The sequence below is a fragment of the Crotalus tigris genome, unplaced genomic scaffold (assembly GCF_016545835.1).
Source record: "Crotalus tigris isolate CLP2741 ecotype Arizona unplaced genomic scaffold, ASM1654583v1 scf7180000017658.5313226, whole genome shotgun sequence".
Taxonomy (NCBI): domain Eukaryota; kingdom Metazoa; phylum Chordata; class Lepidosauria; order Squamata; family Viperidae; genus Crotalus; species Crotalus tigris.
The window spans coordinates 2,724,199-2,741,709 of NW_024096545.1; the positions used below are offsets into that span (position 1 = coordinate 2,724,199).

Consider the following 17,511-nt stretch of genomic DNA (forward strand, 5'->3'; position numbering starts at 1 on the left):
AACAACAACATTTACCTGCTTCCTAAATCCTACAAATTCAGGGCCTTCTGGACATCTGAAGCAAAACAGAAAAAGTCTTCCTTTAAGCTCCTCTTCCTCAAATGTGTCCCAGGTTATCATTTATGATTGAGCATACAAGGCAGGCTGACTCGATTTGGCAAAGACAATCCCGCAGGTAGCCAAACAGGCCTTATAGATCAAACTAACTGACAGCCAATAGTGATAAACATTCGGTCCCAAACTCTACTCAGTTCAGATAATAATTTGTTCCTAATATCTAAAGCAATACTTGGGCATAGTGCTTTTTATTAAAACCATGTGCCATTCGAGGCACCTAGTTGATTTTGGAAGCTATGGCTTTGGTTAGTACTCAAAAACACTCCAGAAGGAATGTTCTATAACACTGTAATATAACAGTTAATAAATCACTTCTGTAATACCATCAAGAAAACTGCATGATCATGTTCATGAAGTCACTAGGTGTTACTTGAAGGAAACTTGGTTCACTTCAGGTATGTGGATATTATAGCAGAGCCTTCCCTACTAGCCTCCCCCAGATCTTTAGGAGGCTTCAATCTTCTGTTATAAATATGGAAGATTACAATTTTGGTTTCATCGAAAAGGGCAATGGCTCAAGGTAGATTACATCACAGATTTCTTCTGAAGCTATCATTCAGCTATGGCACCTTTACTGCCTTCCTTCCTCCAGATACACAAATCGCCATGAGGAATGCAAACCTAGTCTGGCTAGTCTGAATTTAGAGCATGCAAGTCATTGTTTAATGGATCTTGGTTTGTAACATTCAAGCAGAAGGAAGGAAGGAAGGAAGGAAGGAAGGAAGGAAGGAAGGAAGGAAGGAAGGAAGGAAGGAAGGAAGGAAATAGGGGTGGGGCAATGGTGGTGGAGAGTAGAAGGGAAAGAGGAGAAACAGAATATTTGTTTAGTGTGTTCCTGTGCCGTGTAGGGCAGATAGGAGAATTCCTCCATTTGCTCCCTAGCATCAAACAAGTACAAGATGCTGAGTGGGCTCCTGTTGAACAGAGTATAGGTTTGGCACAATAAGCCCCTTGGTGTTGCAACAGGTTCAACAAGTAACCTTAGCTCAATGGCAGCTGTGGGACTGAGACAAGGCACAAATTATAGACTTTGGATTGGAACTGTGATTCTGCTACAATGCTTTAAATTCCAAAGGGGTCAGTGTGTGTGTCCATCTGCATGCAGGTTTTCTTTGAAAGCTTTGCAAATGAATGAAAGGAAATCTCCCAGTTGAAGGACTAATATGAAAGACAAAAGCCTGCTAATGCTTTTGCATTACTTTACAGTCTATCTCCATCAACTTTTATGAGGACACAGATCACAGCCATTTTAAAGCTATCATTCCCAAACTATGCCTCCTCTCTCCCCAAAGTTTCAGCAATCTAAACCTCAACTATTAATGATCAAAATTGGTTTTGCCAAATTTTTGTGGTTTGGGGCCAAGAAAGTGCCAGTGGGTTTTTCTTGTCATATTTTGTTCCTTGTGCAGAAAAAAAGAAAGAAAAAGCTAGACAAAAGTCTTTTAAGAATGTACAAAGTGCTTGATAGTGCATAACTTCAACCAACCAGTCTTAAAGAGAAGAGACTTTCAGAATAGATGCTATAATTCTCAGACAACACATTTTATTTCCTAAATTTAGGAAAGTGATGCTTAAAGACTGCACCCTAGTTAGCTAGAATGGAAGACTGCAGCCAATATATTTGAGTATGTATGGGTAGATGGGTTTATTAGCCAAATATGGACTAACTTTTATGGAAAGTGACATTGAATATTAATAAGTGGAATTAGTGAATCTTTCCAACCAATGTAATTTTATGGCAAATTTACTGGGATTTAAAATTGATATATCAAAACAGAAAGGGGGAGGTGTGATGGTTTAGAAAAAGATGATTTTCTTCTTAACTAGAGTAAAAACATTTCTAGGCTGAAGCCTGAAATATAAGGGAGAAGTACTTGGCTTTATGTCTAATCCTATAGAACAACATTCTATTTTATTCAACAATTTTGGTATTCTGACTATTATGTATGGGCTTCAGGCTATTTGGGCAACTATATTGCACTGTGCTTGAGGGTTAGTAAAGAAATCCTAAGTGTAAACAACTTGGACTGGAAGGCATTGATACAGCTATTTGGAACCTTAAAGGCTATTGTCCCCAAAATAAAGCTTCAAGTGAAATTTGTTTAAACTTTCTGACTCTTTCTCTTGTCTACTTGCATCAGTCCTGTCTGGAAAGTACCATTTTTTAAAAATAACAACCTTTCTTTGTTAAAACTGTAATACTCAGTATCCCTAGTCAATTTGGCTAATGCGCAGGAATTTTAGAAAACAACAGACATTATATCAGCAGGTTAGGGAAGACTAATTAAATGGAGGTATCAGAACTTTGATAAGTATATCTCTATAAGTTGGCTGGAAGTTCAGATATATAATATATAGAGATACTTTTTAAATAAGAATACTTTATTTTGAGTTCTTGGTGCCCTCTGAGCTAATAATTTCTTTCAAAACCCATAGATTGGCTGGCTGAGATTATGCAGTTAAAAACTAGGATTTATTTGCTTTATTAAGACCGCCCCAGTTCTGGAAATGCTTGGCACTGTAAATCAATTAAATCAAATATTTTGTGAAAATATTTACCCAATATTTATTTAATCAGAATTATGTCATCTGTGACAAACATTAGAGGTTTTCTCTAGCAAAAACACAAAAGATGGATATAATTTATAATGAACCATATATAATTTATACCCAGGCATATAAGTCGGTGCTTAAAGGTGTCGTATATAGTTTACAGTCCAAGCAAATCAATATGAGTTTAAAGATGCACATATTGTATATCTACAGATGAATAGACCTATCTATATGAATCTATGATGCCCTAACAGTGGCATTGCTTACAGAAATTATATGTTATTCAGCTGCCTGGGAGAAAGTAATGTGCGGATCTGGTCATGATATTCTAGCATTTGAATATGGGCTGATTGTCTTTCTTCTTGTTGACTCTGAATCTCCCTTTTGAACAATAACTTCCTAAAGTGCAAATATTGGGAAATTACTTATACATATTCATATATATGCTACTTATACACACACACACACACACACACACACACACACACACACACACACACAGATAAGCAGGGACAGAGACAGAGACACAGGCACACACAGACACAGACACACACACACACACACACGCACTTCCTGTTTCTGCTCAACCATCCCCGTCTGGAACATGAAGCATACTGCTACTATTAAGGGCTTTAACATCAGTTTCAACTTTTCCTGTGGAGCTTGTCAGTTCCTCAGTTCATGTAAACTTTGATGACTGTTTCACCTCCTCTGCAATTTGTATTAATCGGATCAGTAGAGAGCAGAAAACACCCACAACTGCCAAATTGCAGAGGAGTTCAGAAAAATCTCATTTGTGTCTCCCTAGCCATGAAAGCTCATTGCAGCACCGAAGAGAATTACAAAAATATAGTTGGGCTAGCAACCCCACTTGAATATTACTTATGCTATGAAATGTCAGAAAATAATGCTTATCTTTTCTATCGCTATATATATATATATATTGTTCTTTCCCATCCCCTTCCCCAGATTTTCTAATTAAAATCAATTTTCTGTTTTTTTTTATTTACATACACTCACACAATGTCTTCCTCTCGCCTGATGTGCAGAAATACCTTCTTTATGTGGGTTTACGTTTAAAGCTTTAATTCTCACAGTCGCTACTTGTTTTGCGTTATTGGGTCACTTGAAGAAAAATGGCAAGATTATTCCAAAATTGCACATATGTGTGAAGCATTGTACCGTGTGATAGTGACCTCAGGAAATCCAACATAAGTCAATAGGAATGAGTTGTGATTGGGCATTTATGTTTGAAAGACACTTCTCTACCTTTAGCAATTCAACCGCCAATGTTTTACTCCCCCCCATCTTTTTCCAAAGAGACTAAAGATCATAATTTTAGATGGTTTCCATGGAGCGATTTTAGCATTCTTACTGGCGTCACTTTCCAAAGAAAGGGGTTTTCTTTGGAAAGTGCTTTTCAACATGCAGCGCTTTTCAGACCCTTCCAGTGGAGCCTGATCTTTTAAAACCCCTGAAGACAACTCATTCCATCTTCAAACTATAGGTGAGCAGCCTGGGGCCAGTTTACCATCCTCTGCTTTTCTCTCTTTCTTTGCTACTTTTTCTTTTCCTCTGGGTGCTTGCTTAGAATTGGTATGGCCTTATAGAGCAAGAGTCTGGTTGAAGCGTAATTGCAATCCTCTTTGCACATGGAATCAAGAATCGTTCCATTGGCTTTAGAATCTAAGCTGTTAATAGGCTAAAAAAAAGGATTTCTTTTTTTCTTCTTCTGTTTTTGCATTATAGTTAAGCATGAATATATATTTAATATATTACACTGCTTGGACTGCTGCCATAGCAATCCTAAATCTTGTTGCTCTGTAAAATAGCTCACCTTTCTTGTACTCTCCCCACCTCAAAGATTTTTGAAAGCTTTCTTCCCGTTGCCCACCCACCCACCCACCCCCAGTATCCCTCAGTTCGTATGATATTTTTAAAAGTCACCCCACTTTTTAAAATAGATATTGCCACATTCTTAAATTCATGCATCACTGCATTGCTATTGCACATGGTGTGTATAGAGTAACCCATTCATCTTGCCTTCACACTCATCTCTCCTGTTGGGAATGTGGGTACAAGCCCCCTCCCGCTCATGGCTTGTGTACATCTTCCCGTCGGACGATCTTGTAGATAATCCAGTAGAAAATGTTGAAGATGAGGAAAGCCATGGGGAAGCCAATCCGCGAGATCTTGTCTATTTTCTTGGCTCTCTGGACGAAAAGCTTGCGCATCTCATCGGGGGATTTGGAAGGGGGCGGTGCTGGGTTGGTGGTATTGTTGTTGTTGGCTCCTTTGACTGAGATGCCATCCTTGGCTTGCAGGCAGGCAGGTCCCATCCCATAAGCCGAAAAATTGAACCTGCCTTCTCCAGTGTCATCTTCCTGAAATATATTAAACATAGGGCTCTACTTAAAAATAAGATATAGACAGTGCACCCCGGCTATAAGGCTCACTGCCAGGAACTGGGGACATGCAACAATGCATTGGGTATGAAGGACAACCCTTCCTTGGAGAGATCAGCCTTATAGATGGGTGCAGTTGAATGCACAGAGGCAAAGCAGGGGATCCATCTGGCACAAGAATCCTTCTATTTCCTTAACTGGATATCCCCTGTTTTGCTTCTGTCCCTCCTCCCCATCCAGACCTTCTTTACATTTGGCTCGCCCAGAAGGAGGGGGCTCCATGGAACTCTTCTAGTTAAAGTCATTCCGTCAATACTGCTACAGTAGAGTTGCATGGATTTTGAGCAGAAAAGCTCATTGTTTAAAAGATATCCACACGAAGCATTAGTTTAATAGTGAAACCATATTCCCTCTCTTCAGGATAGTCTTGGGGTTTCTTTTTTCCATTTTGCTTTTCACAAACCTAAAACTGGGTGAGGCATTTTTGGAGCACTCTAGTGAACGTGCTTAACTTTTGAAGTTAAGAGGCAAAGGCCGCAGGGTTTGCAATAAAGAGATAAGATGGGCAGGGTCATATGCATGGAAACAGGGCTGGGATTTGAACTTTTCCCCAGCTTTTTTTGGGGGGGGGGGTCCATAGGTGGGCACTCCTTTATTTTTTCAGAATGGTATTCAGACTATTCTGCCTGGAGAAGTCCGGGATAGTGGGAAAAGAGAGAGGAAGAAGATGACTAGTAGCAAGGTGGATGGACCCAATGACAGTGACAATTGGTATATTATTAGAAGAACTGAAGGGCCAGGCTGGAGAGAGGTCATCCTGGAGAAAATCTATTTTTGTCATCAAGAGTTGACTCTGACTTGACAAGCACCTAATCAATCAAGAATATTTTAGTTGTTACATCACCTTTCTTATCCATATTTTCCACCTCAAAATAACAAGGAAGTGCGCCGCTGGTTTTGAGTAATGTTCCCAGTTTTCTATAGACATTCTCAATCATCCAAGTCATGGCTGTCCCAAAGGCACTTTTCCAAAAGGCAACTGGACTTTCTTGTTGTTGTTTTTCTTTGAAAATGTTTTGCTTATCATCTAAGAAGCCTCAGTTTAGAACTGAAGAAGCTTGCTGGATGAGAAGTGAAACGTTTTCGAAGTTTTCGGTTCTGAACTGATGAGAAAGCACCTTTGGAACTTTGGAAAGCACCTTCGGGACATCTTCCCAATTGACATTGAGTTGCACATTCAGAGGGAATTTGGGGACCACAGGTGGTATCCCCAGTTTCCAAGCCTTAAGTTTACTGAAGTGTAATCAGAGGAGTTCTGTAAGGATGTATATGTGAGGGAAGGTGGAAATACCTCACTAAATACTGATTTGAGAAAAATAAATAAATTAATAATAATTCCCAGGCTGTCAGGCAAACAATGATTACTGTAAGAGAATAAAAATGTAAATACAATTACACAGAAACTGGGAGTGAATAAGAAAGACTGTACTTAGTCCAAACAATAAGAACAATTCTGGATTGTTCAAGGCTTTAATGAAGTACAGATCATGAGAACATAAGAGGAGATACTTGTTACTGTACATAGATAGTAGATTTAGTTCTCTTTCTCCTTTTGTATTAATTTTTCTTGAGTATTAAAATTATTTGTGGATTTCTGCAATTTTTGCAGATCACAAAAGAGATTTAAGAGTGAGGAATTATCTGTTTCACAGGTGGAGTTGCTGGGAAGAAACTATATGCTAAATCCCCCCAAAAAATAAAAATGCCCAGTGGGTTTGAGTTGGATTCTGGAAGGATGCTTAATAAAGAATACTGAACAACTCCAGCAATTGCCTTAGATATAAGCTTCTATTTGTCTCGGGTGTTCAAATAGCAATAACTACATGATGGAATATATACAGATCAATATTCCTGGATGAAATGCAATTTTTCCAAATTGTAACTCTAGATTAATTCAGAATTAAAAGCTTTCTTATTTCTCATGGCCATTAATTACTTCTTCTTGTGGACTTTACTTCTGAGCGGTACAGCCAGACTTTGATATATGGCTGTTTTCAAGCTTTTCCTTGTAGAATATCTTTTAAGAATGACCTCGCTTTTCACACTGCATAGTATGGATGAATTGTACAGCCACACATTTACAGGAAGGATGTATGAATGTTGTCGAGAGCACATTGATAGCTTGAACAAATGATGCCGTACGAAGCTTTGAATAATCTAGCATTAGCTGCAAGGCATGGGGCTTACCTGAAAAAAGTTGTCAGTTGTCTCAGAAGCAGATAGGTTTGTGAGTCCCTACCAATATCTTGTGGGCTTCCTGTTCCTTTGGGTGCTAGCATTCTCAAGAGCCAACCAACCACTTTTTTTTTATCTACCATTTTCTCCCTTTACACAGGTTCACACCAACATAATGCAAGGAACTGTGACAAATGTCTGAAAGCTGGGATTTAAAGTGCTCTTTGAGACCCATTCAAGTACTGGGACATGGACTGGTTTGGAAAGAACTTCAAATTTCAAAAAGCAATTTGTTATTCAACAACAAAATTTAAGACTCTGTAGTTGCCCCCCCCCCCAGTTGTGTGATACAAAAGCTTTTCTGAAATGTTCTCTTGGACATCTAATATTTTTGATGCTTCTCAGTCTTATAACCACTATATTTGAAGACAATGTTATCAGTAACATTTTCTACCATGTTTTGTATTTTCCCCAACACTTCGTAATGGAACTGATCCTTCAAATACTAAGGAAAAGAAATCACAATTTTAAATATTTAAATTAGCATTCCCTGTTTCTAGGAATGCTTTCATTGTTCTACTATTTCTCTTCTTAGGAAAATGGTGGAAAATGAGAATCAATACTGAGAAACTGAGTAAAAGAAAAATTATAACAGGAGCCCCTTCCTCCTGAACTAATATTCTACACAATTGTAGGAAACTTCTAAGTACTTTAATAAGTCTGAGGGATATTTTCTTTCCTTTGAACTATTTCCATTCAAGGATAAAATGTGTCCTCAATCAAGTCTAGAGTAAGAGGAAGTCAGGAGTTCATCCAACTATTATTTCTTCAGTTTGATAACAATCTAAGAAAAAATATTCCAATTTATTAAACAGCCATATTTAAATTACAGTGACACAGAAAAAAATGTGGGTTATCAAATTATGATGTGACTTTTGCTATTTTAATTTATGAGAGAGATGAAGTGGTGAAACTTATCACCTACTGAAAAAATGAAGTAGGGAGTTAAGAAAAGGGAGGGGCGGGGATTTGGCACTTCCTGCCCTTCACACCATTTAAAATAAAACAAAATCCTCTGCTCTCGCCAGCAGGGGGCAGTAACATCAAAAGAAGAAACGTACATTTCCCTAGAAATCTGCATTTTAAATGCACCAGAGCCAGACTTTCTAAACTTGCTATTGGCACAGCAGATGAGCTCACCCACCCACATAACAGCACTCGGGTCTTGAACACAGATTTGTAGATTGTCAACCCAGCCTTTTAACCCTGTGAGCCAGCTTGGTCCCTGATCTGGTCATTGTTATATACAGATAGGAGTTCCATGAACATAACTTGGCCAGAAGAAGATTTTAATACAGTCCTTTCTTCCCATGTAGATACAATTTTTATTCATTTAAATTTACCTTTATGAATTTCCTTTCCGCAAACATATTCAGTGTGACTCACAGATGCAAAGGGCACCCATTTTGTGTGTGCCTATGTTATTGTCTAACAGTCAAGTTACAAATGGTGAACTGGCTAATACAATGATGTTGGCAAATCTGTTTTGGAAGAGCTTTCTGCTGACCTACTGGGGATGGTGCTTCTACTCCATCCTACACTTTGTCATAGAATAGTCGTTAAGCTTTAGGATGACAACCTAAAGTTTCTTCAGAAATGTTTTCTTTCTACTTATTCTGCAACATATTTTCTATGCACATTTAGTGAGTAATCTCTTTTGAATCAAACAGAATTTACTCCTATTCCAAGTTATAGTTTTATTCAAATGGTTTCTTCTAATAGAATACTAAAGTGCTGGGATTTTCCGCCCTGGGCTGGCCAAAAAGCAATTATTAGTTTCTATATCTTCACAACCCTCCTCGGCATTCTTCAAGACTGCAAACTTTTTCTAAATTTGATGCCTTCTAGATTTGTGGTCTTCAGCCCTTAAAACCTCTGGTTATTGGGGAAAATTCTCGGTTTTGGAGTCCACAGATCTGGATGTACATCTGGGAGGTGGAGGTATCACTTGAGGATGGGTGAGAGAAGAAAGGAAGTGGCTGGTGACTTATAAAAGGAGGAGGGAGAAAGAGATTAGCTCTTTTGGTCCCCAGCAACTTACAGGAATACTTTTGGGAAAGAAAGGATGTCTGCCATGACATGTAACTCCATAAATCTTACTGAATCGAAACTTTCTTAGGCAGATGTCTTTTCCTTCAACTAATGCTTGATCCTTTAAAAACAGGAGAGAAAGGATTTAAAGAGAATGGGGAAGAAGAAAAATATGTCTTTTCCCATTTCTCCTGTGAAATATTTTCTATCATTTCTCAAAAGCCTTGGTTAAACTAAAAAACCCAACAACTTTCTGTTTTATTTTGGTTGGAATGGCAAACATGAAAAAAAAGCAAGCTAGATTAGGATTTTACTGCAACATCTTGCGTGTTTCTTAAATACTATTTGTCATCTTAAAAACTTCACCATGGCCAGGACCAGAAGTGGCACGGAGAGGAAAAGTTTTCTAAATTCATCTTGCTCAGCTTGAAGTCAGTCATTGGCAAAATCCATTAAGTCAGATTAATATAATAAAAAATAATAATGTAACAGGACATTTGATCTGTGAGATAGTACGTTTCACCTACCTTTAGGATATATGGAAGTGGCTCATCAGTGATGTGACTTGACAAGTGTCCTTGCCTCTCACCCAAGGAAATAAGCAGCATGAACCATGAATGATGTCATTGTATGTGAAGCAATGCATACACACGAATGATAGAACTTCCATTTCAAAGATAGATTCTTGAATTGGCAAAATTAAAATATTTTGTTCAATTGGGAGAGCACACTGAATGTCACAGGGCAGTAATTGAACTGGCTTTCTCTTCTGAAACTTGCTTTTTATCACTCAACTTCCCTGTCCCCAAGACTGTATATATTCTCAGTCATTAGAGAAGTTTTATCCTTTACACTATAGAGTGAACAGCTTTAAAAGGTATCTACTGACCTCCGTGAGAAGTTTTGTATTTAAACAGGAGTGATGGATGTCTGTAAATATATGAGCTTATTGACTGATTCTGTACTCAAGTGAAATATTTCACTGTGGTTTCCAAATAGCTGTCAGCAGCAACAGAAGCAGCTTGTGAAAAGCAGATCTCTCTTCAAACATTATACTGTTTATCTTATAGCTGGCATGCTAAAATGCAGTGGTCCCAATATCCCTTTTGACCAGGTGACCTCGTGTTGCAACCCATCTCTTTCAGCTGTGCTCAATGTACAATACTTGTGTTGACTTGTATATTGCTTACCTTGTGGTGCCGCCTTTTTCTTCTGAACCTGAGTAGTTCTTTGTGCTGCCGGGACACAAAGTTAACAGCAGCATACTCTAGAAGGGCTGAGAACACAAACAGCAGGCACACAGCCATCCAGATGTCAATGGCTTTAACATAGGACACCTGAGAGAGGAAAGAGTATGCAGTTTTCTTTGTAGAATATAATTCAAATACTGTCTACCAAGATCAAGTATTAATACTACAAGATCAAATACTAGCTACCAAGGTACCTAGATAAATAGGCACCACTTCGGTGGGAAGGTAACAGTGTTCCATGATGTCATACTGGCTACATGACCACGGAAATGTATTCCGACAGTAGTGGCTTGAAACGGAGATGAGTACTGTCCCCTAAAGTTGGCAATGACTAGTGGAGTAAAATCTACAGGGGCTCCTTTACCTTTACCTTTACCCTACCAAGATCAACATACTATATTCCAAATTATCTAGCTGTCTTTGATTATCATTACCCTTGGATGTAAACTCTCTACTGCCTTTTCCATATAATAATCACTAAGCTTCAGTATGAAATAGTTGAAATAGTAATCTGTTGGCTGGATTCAAAATACATTGCTATGCCATAATAGGATATATTTGCTTTTGGCGTTGTATATTCAGATACTCATAGTTATAAATCAAGGCTTAGCATTATGTCTGGACACAGGCATTATATTTGTCATTTCACCTTATCTGTTGACACATTTATGATTGCATGAGCTTTTGTGTATACAGTCCAATTCATTACACAGGGATTCACATTTACACAGTTGCTTCTTAACCATTGCATTCTTTTTTGTTTTCGTTGCAAATAAAAGGAAAAAAAACTCTCCTTTCCTCTGATATCGCTCTTGTATCTATTTTTAGAAGACTAAATCTTGTTGAATGAAAGTTTTGGTTCATACCATATTATTACTGTTAGGAAGATTGAAAGCCCCTTTTATACCCTCAAGTGGTAGCTCCTGGCTGACCCTGTCTTGCTTTCAAAGCTAAGCAGATTTGGGTAGATGGGAGAGTTTCAGGACATACCGGGACTGCAGGCTAGACTGGGAAATCAAAAATCTTGGAAGAAGCAAATGGTAAACCATTTTGTATTGTTGCTAAGAAAACTACATGGAAATATCCATGAAGCTACCAATAAAACTACTTTATTTGTAAACCACTTTGGTGAAGAGGTTAGGGTGCTAATTTTTTAAATACGTTGGGGGTGGGGGAGGTTGATTTCTAATTGAAACTAAAATATTTGATACTACTATAAGGGAGAGAGATCTTACAAGAGTATAATTATAAACTCTCTTTAACAAGATGGTGGCAGAGTAGAAAGTGAACAAAAATCTGATGATACTATCTAGTTTGGTAATGAAATATCTGCAAGAGAACCATCAAGGTCAGAGAGCACCACGGACCCCACAAAACAAAAATCTATCCATTTTCAGAGATTGTTCTAATTTCCTCTCTATTCCTTCATGCAGGAAAGAATTATACATTGCTTTATAAATGTTATACAGAACTTGCATCCTGCCTTTCTCCCAAAAATAATTATTAATGAGAATTTGCCAATAAACTCAGTTGAGGATGAGGAAACTAGTATTATAATCTGTTTGATAAATATTAATAAACTATTAATCCTTTCTAAATAACATGATTCATGAATGCAATTGTTCTAAGAGTACAGTAATTGAATTGTATAATACAATTGAAAATGACAATTTAGTATTTGAAAAAATATATTTCAATATTTGTAATTTTATTTTCCAGATTCTCTTCTTCTGTATCTGTTTAAATATTTTTTTTCTGTTTCTGTGCCTGCTCTTACTCCCAAATAAATTGTATTTAGTAACCTCAAGGGAGCATATTTTCAATTACAGGCATCTTATGAGTACAAATGAAAATAAATAAACAACAAATTGTGCTACATCTTTCTAATACTTATTTTTCTCCCTGTAGTTCTACTGCATAGATAAATTACAGATTTAGGGTGATGAAGGATGCTAAGACTTTTCTGCTGATTTCCAATTGACAATAAGACTAAATGCTAATGATTAAGGGCACTGAAATAATTTGATATCAACTTCTAGCGAATTAAACACACATTTCAAACCTTAAAAATGATATGCCTATATGCTAGATTTGGGCAGAAGACTGGGAACATGGTAGTAAATGCCCTAAAAGTATTATCTAATATATGATTTTTCAACTTTGCATTAATATTTTCAACTTTAACTGGGAATGGTTCTTCTAAGGTTCTCAGTGGGGAACTTTGCGATCTTCCAAATCCTTTGAATTGCTGATATCAATTTTCGGAACTTCATTCCAACACAGAGGATTCAACATTGACTCTTCATAAGGATAATTTGTTACCTTGGGCAAAGATGCTCGAGAACCAGAACTTTGTGTGGTCATTGTGAGCACTGTAGTGATGCCCAGACCGACTCGGGCAGGTGCAGCATCCATGTTGATCCAGAAAGAGATCCAGGAAAGAATTACAATCAGCAGGCTGGGAATATACATCTGGATCAAGTAGTAACCCATCTGTCTCTCCAGGTGGAAACGGGCTTCTATGCAGGTGAATTTGCCTAGGAATTACAGGAACCTTCATTAAAAAGTGAACTTTAAAGGAGATCCACTGTGACCAAATTTCTTTCTTGGCATTAGACAATTGCGATGATCATGTTTTTCCTAAGCCTGGACACACATTTAGGACTGTATCACACATGAGATTTTCTGGGGTTGTTCTTTAGGAATAGAACAGAACAGAACAGAATAGAATAGGAATAGAATAGAGCTGGAAGGGACCTTGGAGGTCTTCTACTCCAGCTCCCTATACCACTTCAAACAAGTGACTGTCTAGTCTCTTCTTAAAAACCTCCAGTGATGGAGCGCTCACGATTTCGGACGGCAAGCTGTACTACTGGTTAGACAAGCTTTATTCTTTATTCTAAATTCTTTTATTCTTAATAAAATAATATTTTTCCAGAAGGTATCTTATAATACATATATTTTATATACAGTAATAGAGGTGAATAGCCCAAGGGTGAAAAAACTCAACATCATAAGCTAAGGATACTATAAGCCTGACCTATTTAAAAAATGAAAGAGAGAAATCTAAATTCTCATAGAATTTACATGGAAAAAAGGTAGCCCAATCAAAAGAATAAATTTGTAACATATCATCCAGCTGTAGCATTAGAGCAGTGGTCCTCAACCTTTCTAATACCGTGACCCCATAATACAGTTCCCCATGTTGTGGTGACCCCCAAGTGGGTGTGGCCACCAATAAGAGGGAGTAGGACAGCTGGGGAAAAGGGAACAAAATGGTGGACAGCATGGTTTGGCGACCCCCATGAAATGGTCGTTCGACCCCAAATGGGGTCCCGACCCACAGGTTGAGAACCACTGCATTAGAGGTATTATTAACTCAATGGTTGATGGCTGAATGAGAACCTTGCTGTCCTGATAATTTCCATGGAGAAATGCTTAATGTGGATCTGCCATCACTAACCTGTGTTGTAATGTTTTGTGCAGTAGCGCAAGTCCTTTTCTTCCTTCAGGATGAATTGTGGCAGGGTTAATCCATCAGCAACCTGCACTGCTCCTTTCTCTTGCCACTCAAATATCAGATCATTCATTGTATAGCCAACTGTGGAGACCAAAGCAGGAAAGACAATCAGCATGGATTAGAATGGATGGTCATTGCAGATCAATGGGTGATAAGATTAACAGCAGAAATACATACTAGTCTTCACTAAAATCACAAGCTACTGGTATTGTATACATAGAACTGGTAAAACCCACACTAAAATGGAAAAACTCAGCAACTACAGCTTGTTCTATCCTCTCCTTACCCAATATACAAGGGCAAAGGACACATTTGGCATTTTAGTGACATGCCAAAGGCCACAGTGCAAAGAATTATGGTTGAGGCCAGAGCAGAACCGAGTTTACTACATTTAATAATTTCCTCCTTTGGTCATATTACAACTTGATAACAACCTTCTCAGAGGTTGTGGTAAGGCTTCTGGAGTCATGTCTGACCTCATCCCCCTGGTGTTCCATAGAAGACACAAGTGGCTCTGATGCTTTTTCTACTTCCCTCCACTCTCTCTATAGTAACTGAGGAATTTGGTTAGGAGCTGAAAAATATAATGCAGCATGTATATGAGAGTGGCAACTTTTTAGAGGAGAAACTTCAAGACTCACAGCTCTCTAGTTGCATAATACATGTCTGGACATCCATAGGGAAGTTCTTTAGATCCATGGGGCAAGCCAGGGTCAGGGTTATTCTGTGAAGAGAGAAGAGACTTAGTTCTAGCTATTTCTAGCTGAGGAATAACAAGCCAGTAGGTCAATCTTAGGCCTAGTGAGAAAGGAAACTATATCAATCTAGATAAATTACTATAATTATGAAAATATGGTTTGTTTCCATTTCATCGTCACTCTCATTTCTTATGATTCCTTTATTTTTTTAATCTTCTCTTCCATAAGCAAATACTTATCAAACTAGAATGGCCAGAATCTAAGCTAGAATAGCTGATCACATGTGACAGAGAGCTCCTGTTAGTACAGTCCCCCTGTACTAACAAAAACCATTGTTACTATGGCTGAAAAGGGGAAAAATCAGTTTACTACCACAAGAAGACTATGCCCAGTTCCTAGGTGTGGCTTAATGTGTGAAAGATTTGAAGTATCTCTACCAACTGTTAACACAATTCTGTGAAAGCTGCTATAGGTCTCCAATTCTTCTTTCAAAAGGTGGGAGATAAATTGCTGGATTAACAGAAAAAAAAAAATTAGCAAGACCTACCAACACATTCTCTGCTAAAATCTTTTAGTGCACCAATCAACATGAGTCTTGCTTCATTGTATACTTTTCAGGTAGCATAAATATAAGAGCACTTATTGATGTCTCCACTCTCACCTTTCTGAGAGAAACAATAAATGGAAGGTCACCTTTGGTGGCAATTACTTTAATAGCTACCTCTTGTTAGTTGGAAAACATTTTTATGATTGTATAAATTAAAGCTTTAAATTCCCAAAGCTCTGGCTATGTGCTTTGGTAAGTGTTATGCTGTCTGGTCTCTGATGTTTGAACTGAAGCCGCCTCCTTTTCTCTCCCTGTATTACAATATTATTTGTTTTGTTCCTTGGGCCCAGGAGGATATCTGTGACATGAGTCAGGAGTTCCAATGACCTCTTTGCACTGTGGGATTGTACTGCCAGGCTTCAGCAAGCTGGAATATGCAAAAAAGAACCCAAGTTTATATATATAAAAAAGGTGCCCGTATGTTCTTTACTGAATTTAACAAGAAAAGTACATGTTCCTAATTGCATTCTTTCAGTAAAGGACAAAGTAAGGTTTGGAGGTGGCTAGAATGGATTATTTCTAAATTAAAATGAGTCCACTTACTGCACTTCACATATCATAAATTTGAAATCCAATGACCCAGAAATTACTGTGTTGAGAAATGATGGAGTAAAAAAGCCAGATCTATCTGGTTCCATTATGTGATTTGTCATTTCTTACTTAAAAAAAAAAAAATCTCCTGAAAACAAAAGTAAGTGAGCTTGAACATCTTTTAGACTGTAATAGGCCGGTGCAGGGAAGATCCATTTATACATTGTCCAACTGTGCCAGACTGTCAGAGAATTTCTGTTGTATGGGATAGAAATGGTCCTTTGTCTGCCTTACATGGCTGATTATTTTAGTAGTGCAATTTGCTGAAGTGTCAGTTATGAAGCAACAGGATATACTTGGAATTTTATAATACCAAGGACCTAATTAATCTGCACTCAATGAGTGTGAATATGGCTAAAAATCTCTACATGCATATTTAGGGATAAATATAATTGAATCTAGTGGGCCTTTTTTTTCTAAATAGAGAATATCGAATAGAATATCTTTATTGTCATTGTGTAACTCACAACGAAATTAAGTATGCATATGACTGTAGGGTTTTTTTGTAAATGTAAGACATATCTTACAGGATCAGACTAATGCTGATTCCATATCTGATTTCTTTATAAAATTTCCTTCTCTACAGAAAGTGGGGTGGAGTCTTCAATGTATAACTGTATACAACTCTGCCTAACTTTTAATACATACACACCACTTTATTATATTGATGTCAAGGGCATTTAATTATACTGAACAATTATTGAGAAAGGATTTGGAGCTGACAAAACGGGATACCTCTTTTATAAAAGAAGCAAAGAAGAGTGCACGTTCAGTTTGCTTCTCAGCAGATACTCTAAATGAATTAAAACTTGATAACCTAATTATAATCAATTATAATTATCTTTAGTCTATTCTACCCCTTTGCAGTTTACTTTAAAAAAAATGAACATATTCAGTGTTTTAAAAACAGACTATGAGCCTCAAGCTTGATTCCCCATCTTAGTTAGGATAGGATAGATGTCATGATTCTGACAAATGAAACTCTTCAAAAGAACTTCAAGGCATGTTTACCTTAAATAATTTTTTATTCGAGAAACATAGTATTGGCACTACATAGTTGAAACCAAAAACTAAATTCCCCTCCCCAGGGTACAATGTAACAAAGCACAATTTCCTCCTCCAATAAACAGTCATAAACCACATTCTCCAATTAGCTTGAAGCGCGGGCTTTCTTCCCAGCTCTCCAGCCCACCAAAACTCTATCAACTCAGGGCCCAATGACCTTAGGTTCCCACGGCTGAGTTATTATTGTTATGACTAGCTGGACTCTCACCCATATTCCCCCTCCCAGCATCAACTAACTCTAAAAGCAATAGAGGTAAAATGGCTGCTTTTCCATCTGTTGTCAAAGCAAGAACATCCGATGTTAGCAGTGTTGACATCAGACATCAATCCTCAACTTACACCCATTTGTTTAGTGACTGTTCAAAGTTACAACGCTACT

The 17,511-nt window shown here is 37.7% G+C and overlaps 1 protein-coding gene across 2 annotated transcripts in view; it reads right to left on the reverse strand.

The window, feature by feature from the left end:
- Positions 1–4,592: 4,592 nt before the first annotated feature.
- Positions 4,593–17,511, reverse strand: part of GLRA1 (glycine receptor alpha 1) — a 69,362-nt gene continuing 56,443 nt past the window's right edge. Inside the window, exons 5-9 of one of the 2 annotated variants that reach the window (XM_039335749.1) lie at positions 14,813–14,895; positions 14,115–14,252; positions 12,974–13,188; positions 10,592–10,738; positions 4,593–5,054 (exon numbers count right to left, since the gene is read on the reverse strand). In XM_039335749.1, the coding sequence (XP_039191683.1) occupies positions 4,764–5,054; positions 10,592–10,738; positions 12,974–13,188; positions 14,115–14,252; positions 14,813–14,895 (874 nt within the window). In that variant the 3' untranslated portion in view covers positions 4,593–4,763. Of the gene's footprint in view, positions 5,079–10,591; positions 10,739–12,973; positions 13,189–14,114; positions 14,253–14,812; positions 14,896–17,511 lie in introns of both variants that reach the window. The other variant, XM_039335748.1, reaches the window with a different exon arrangement.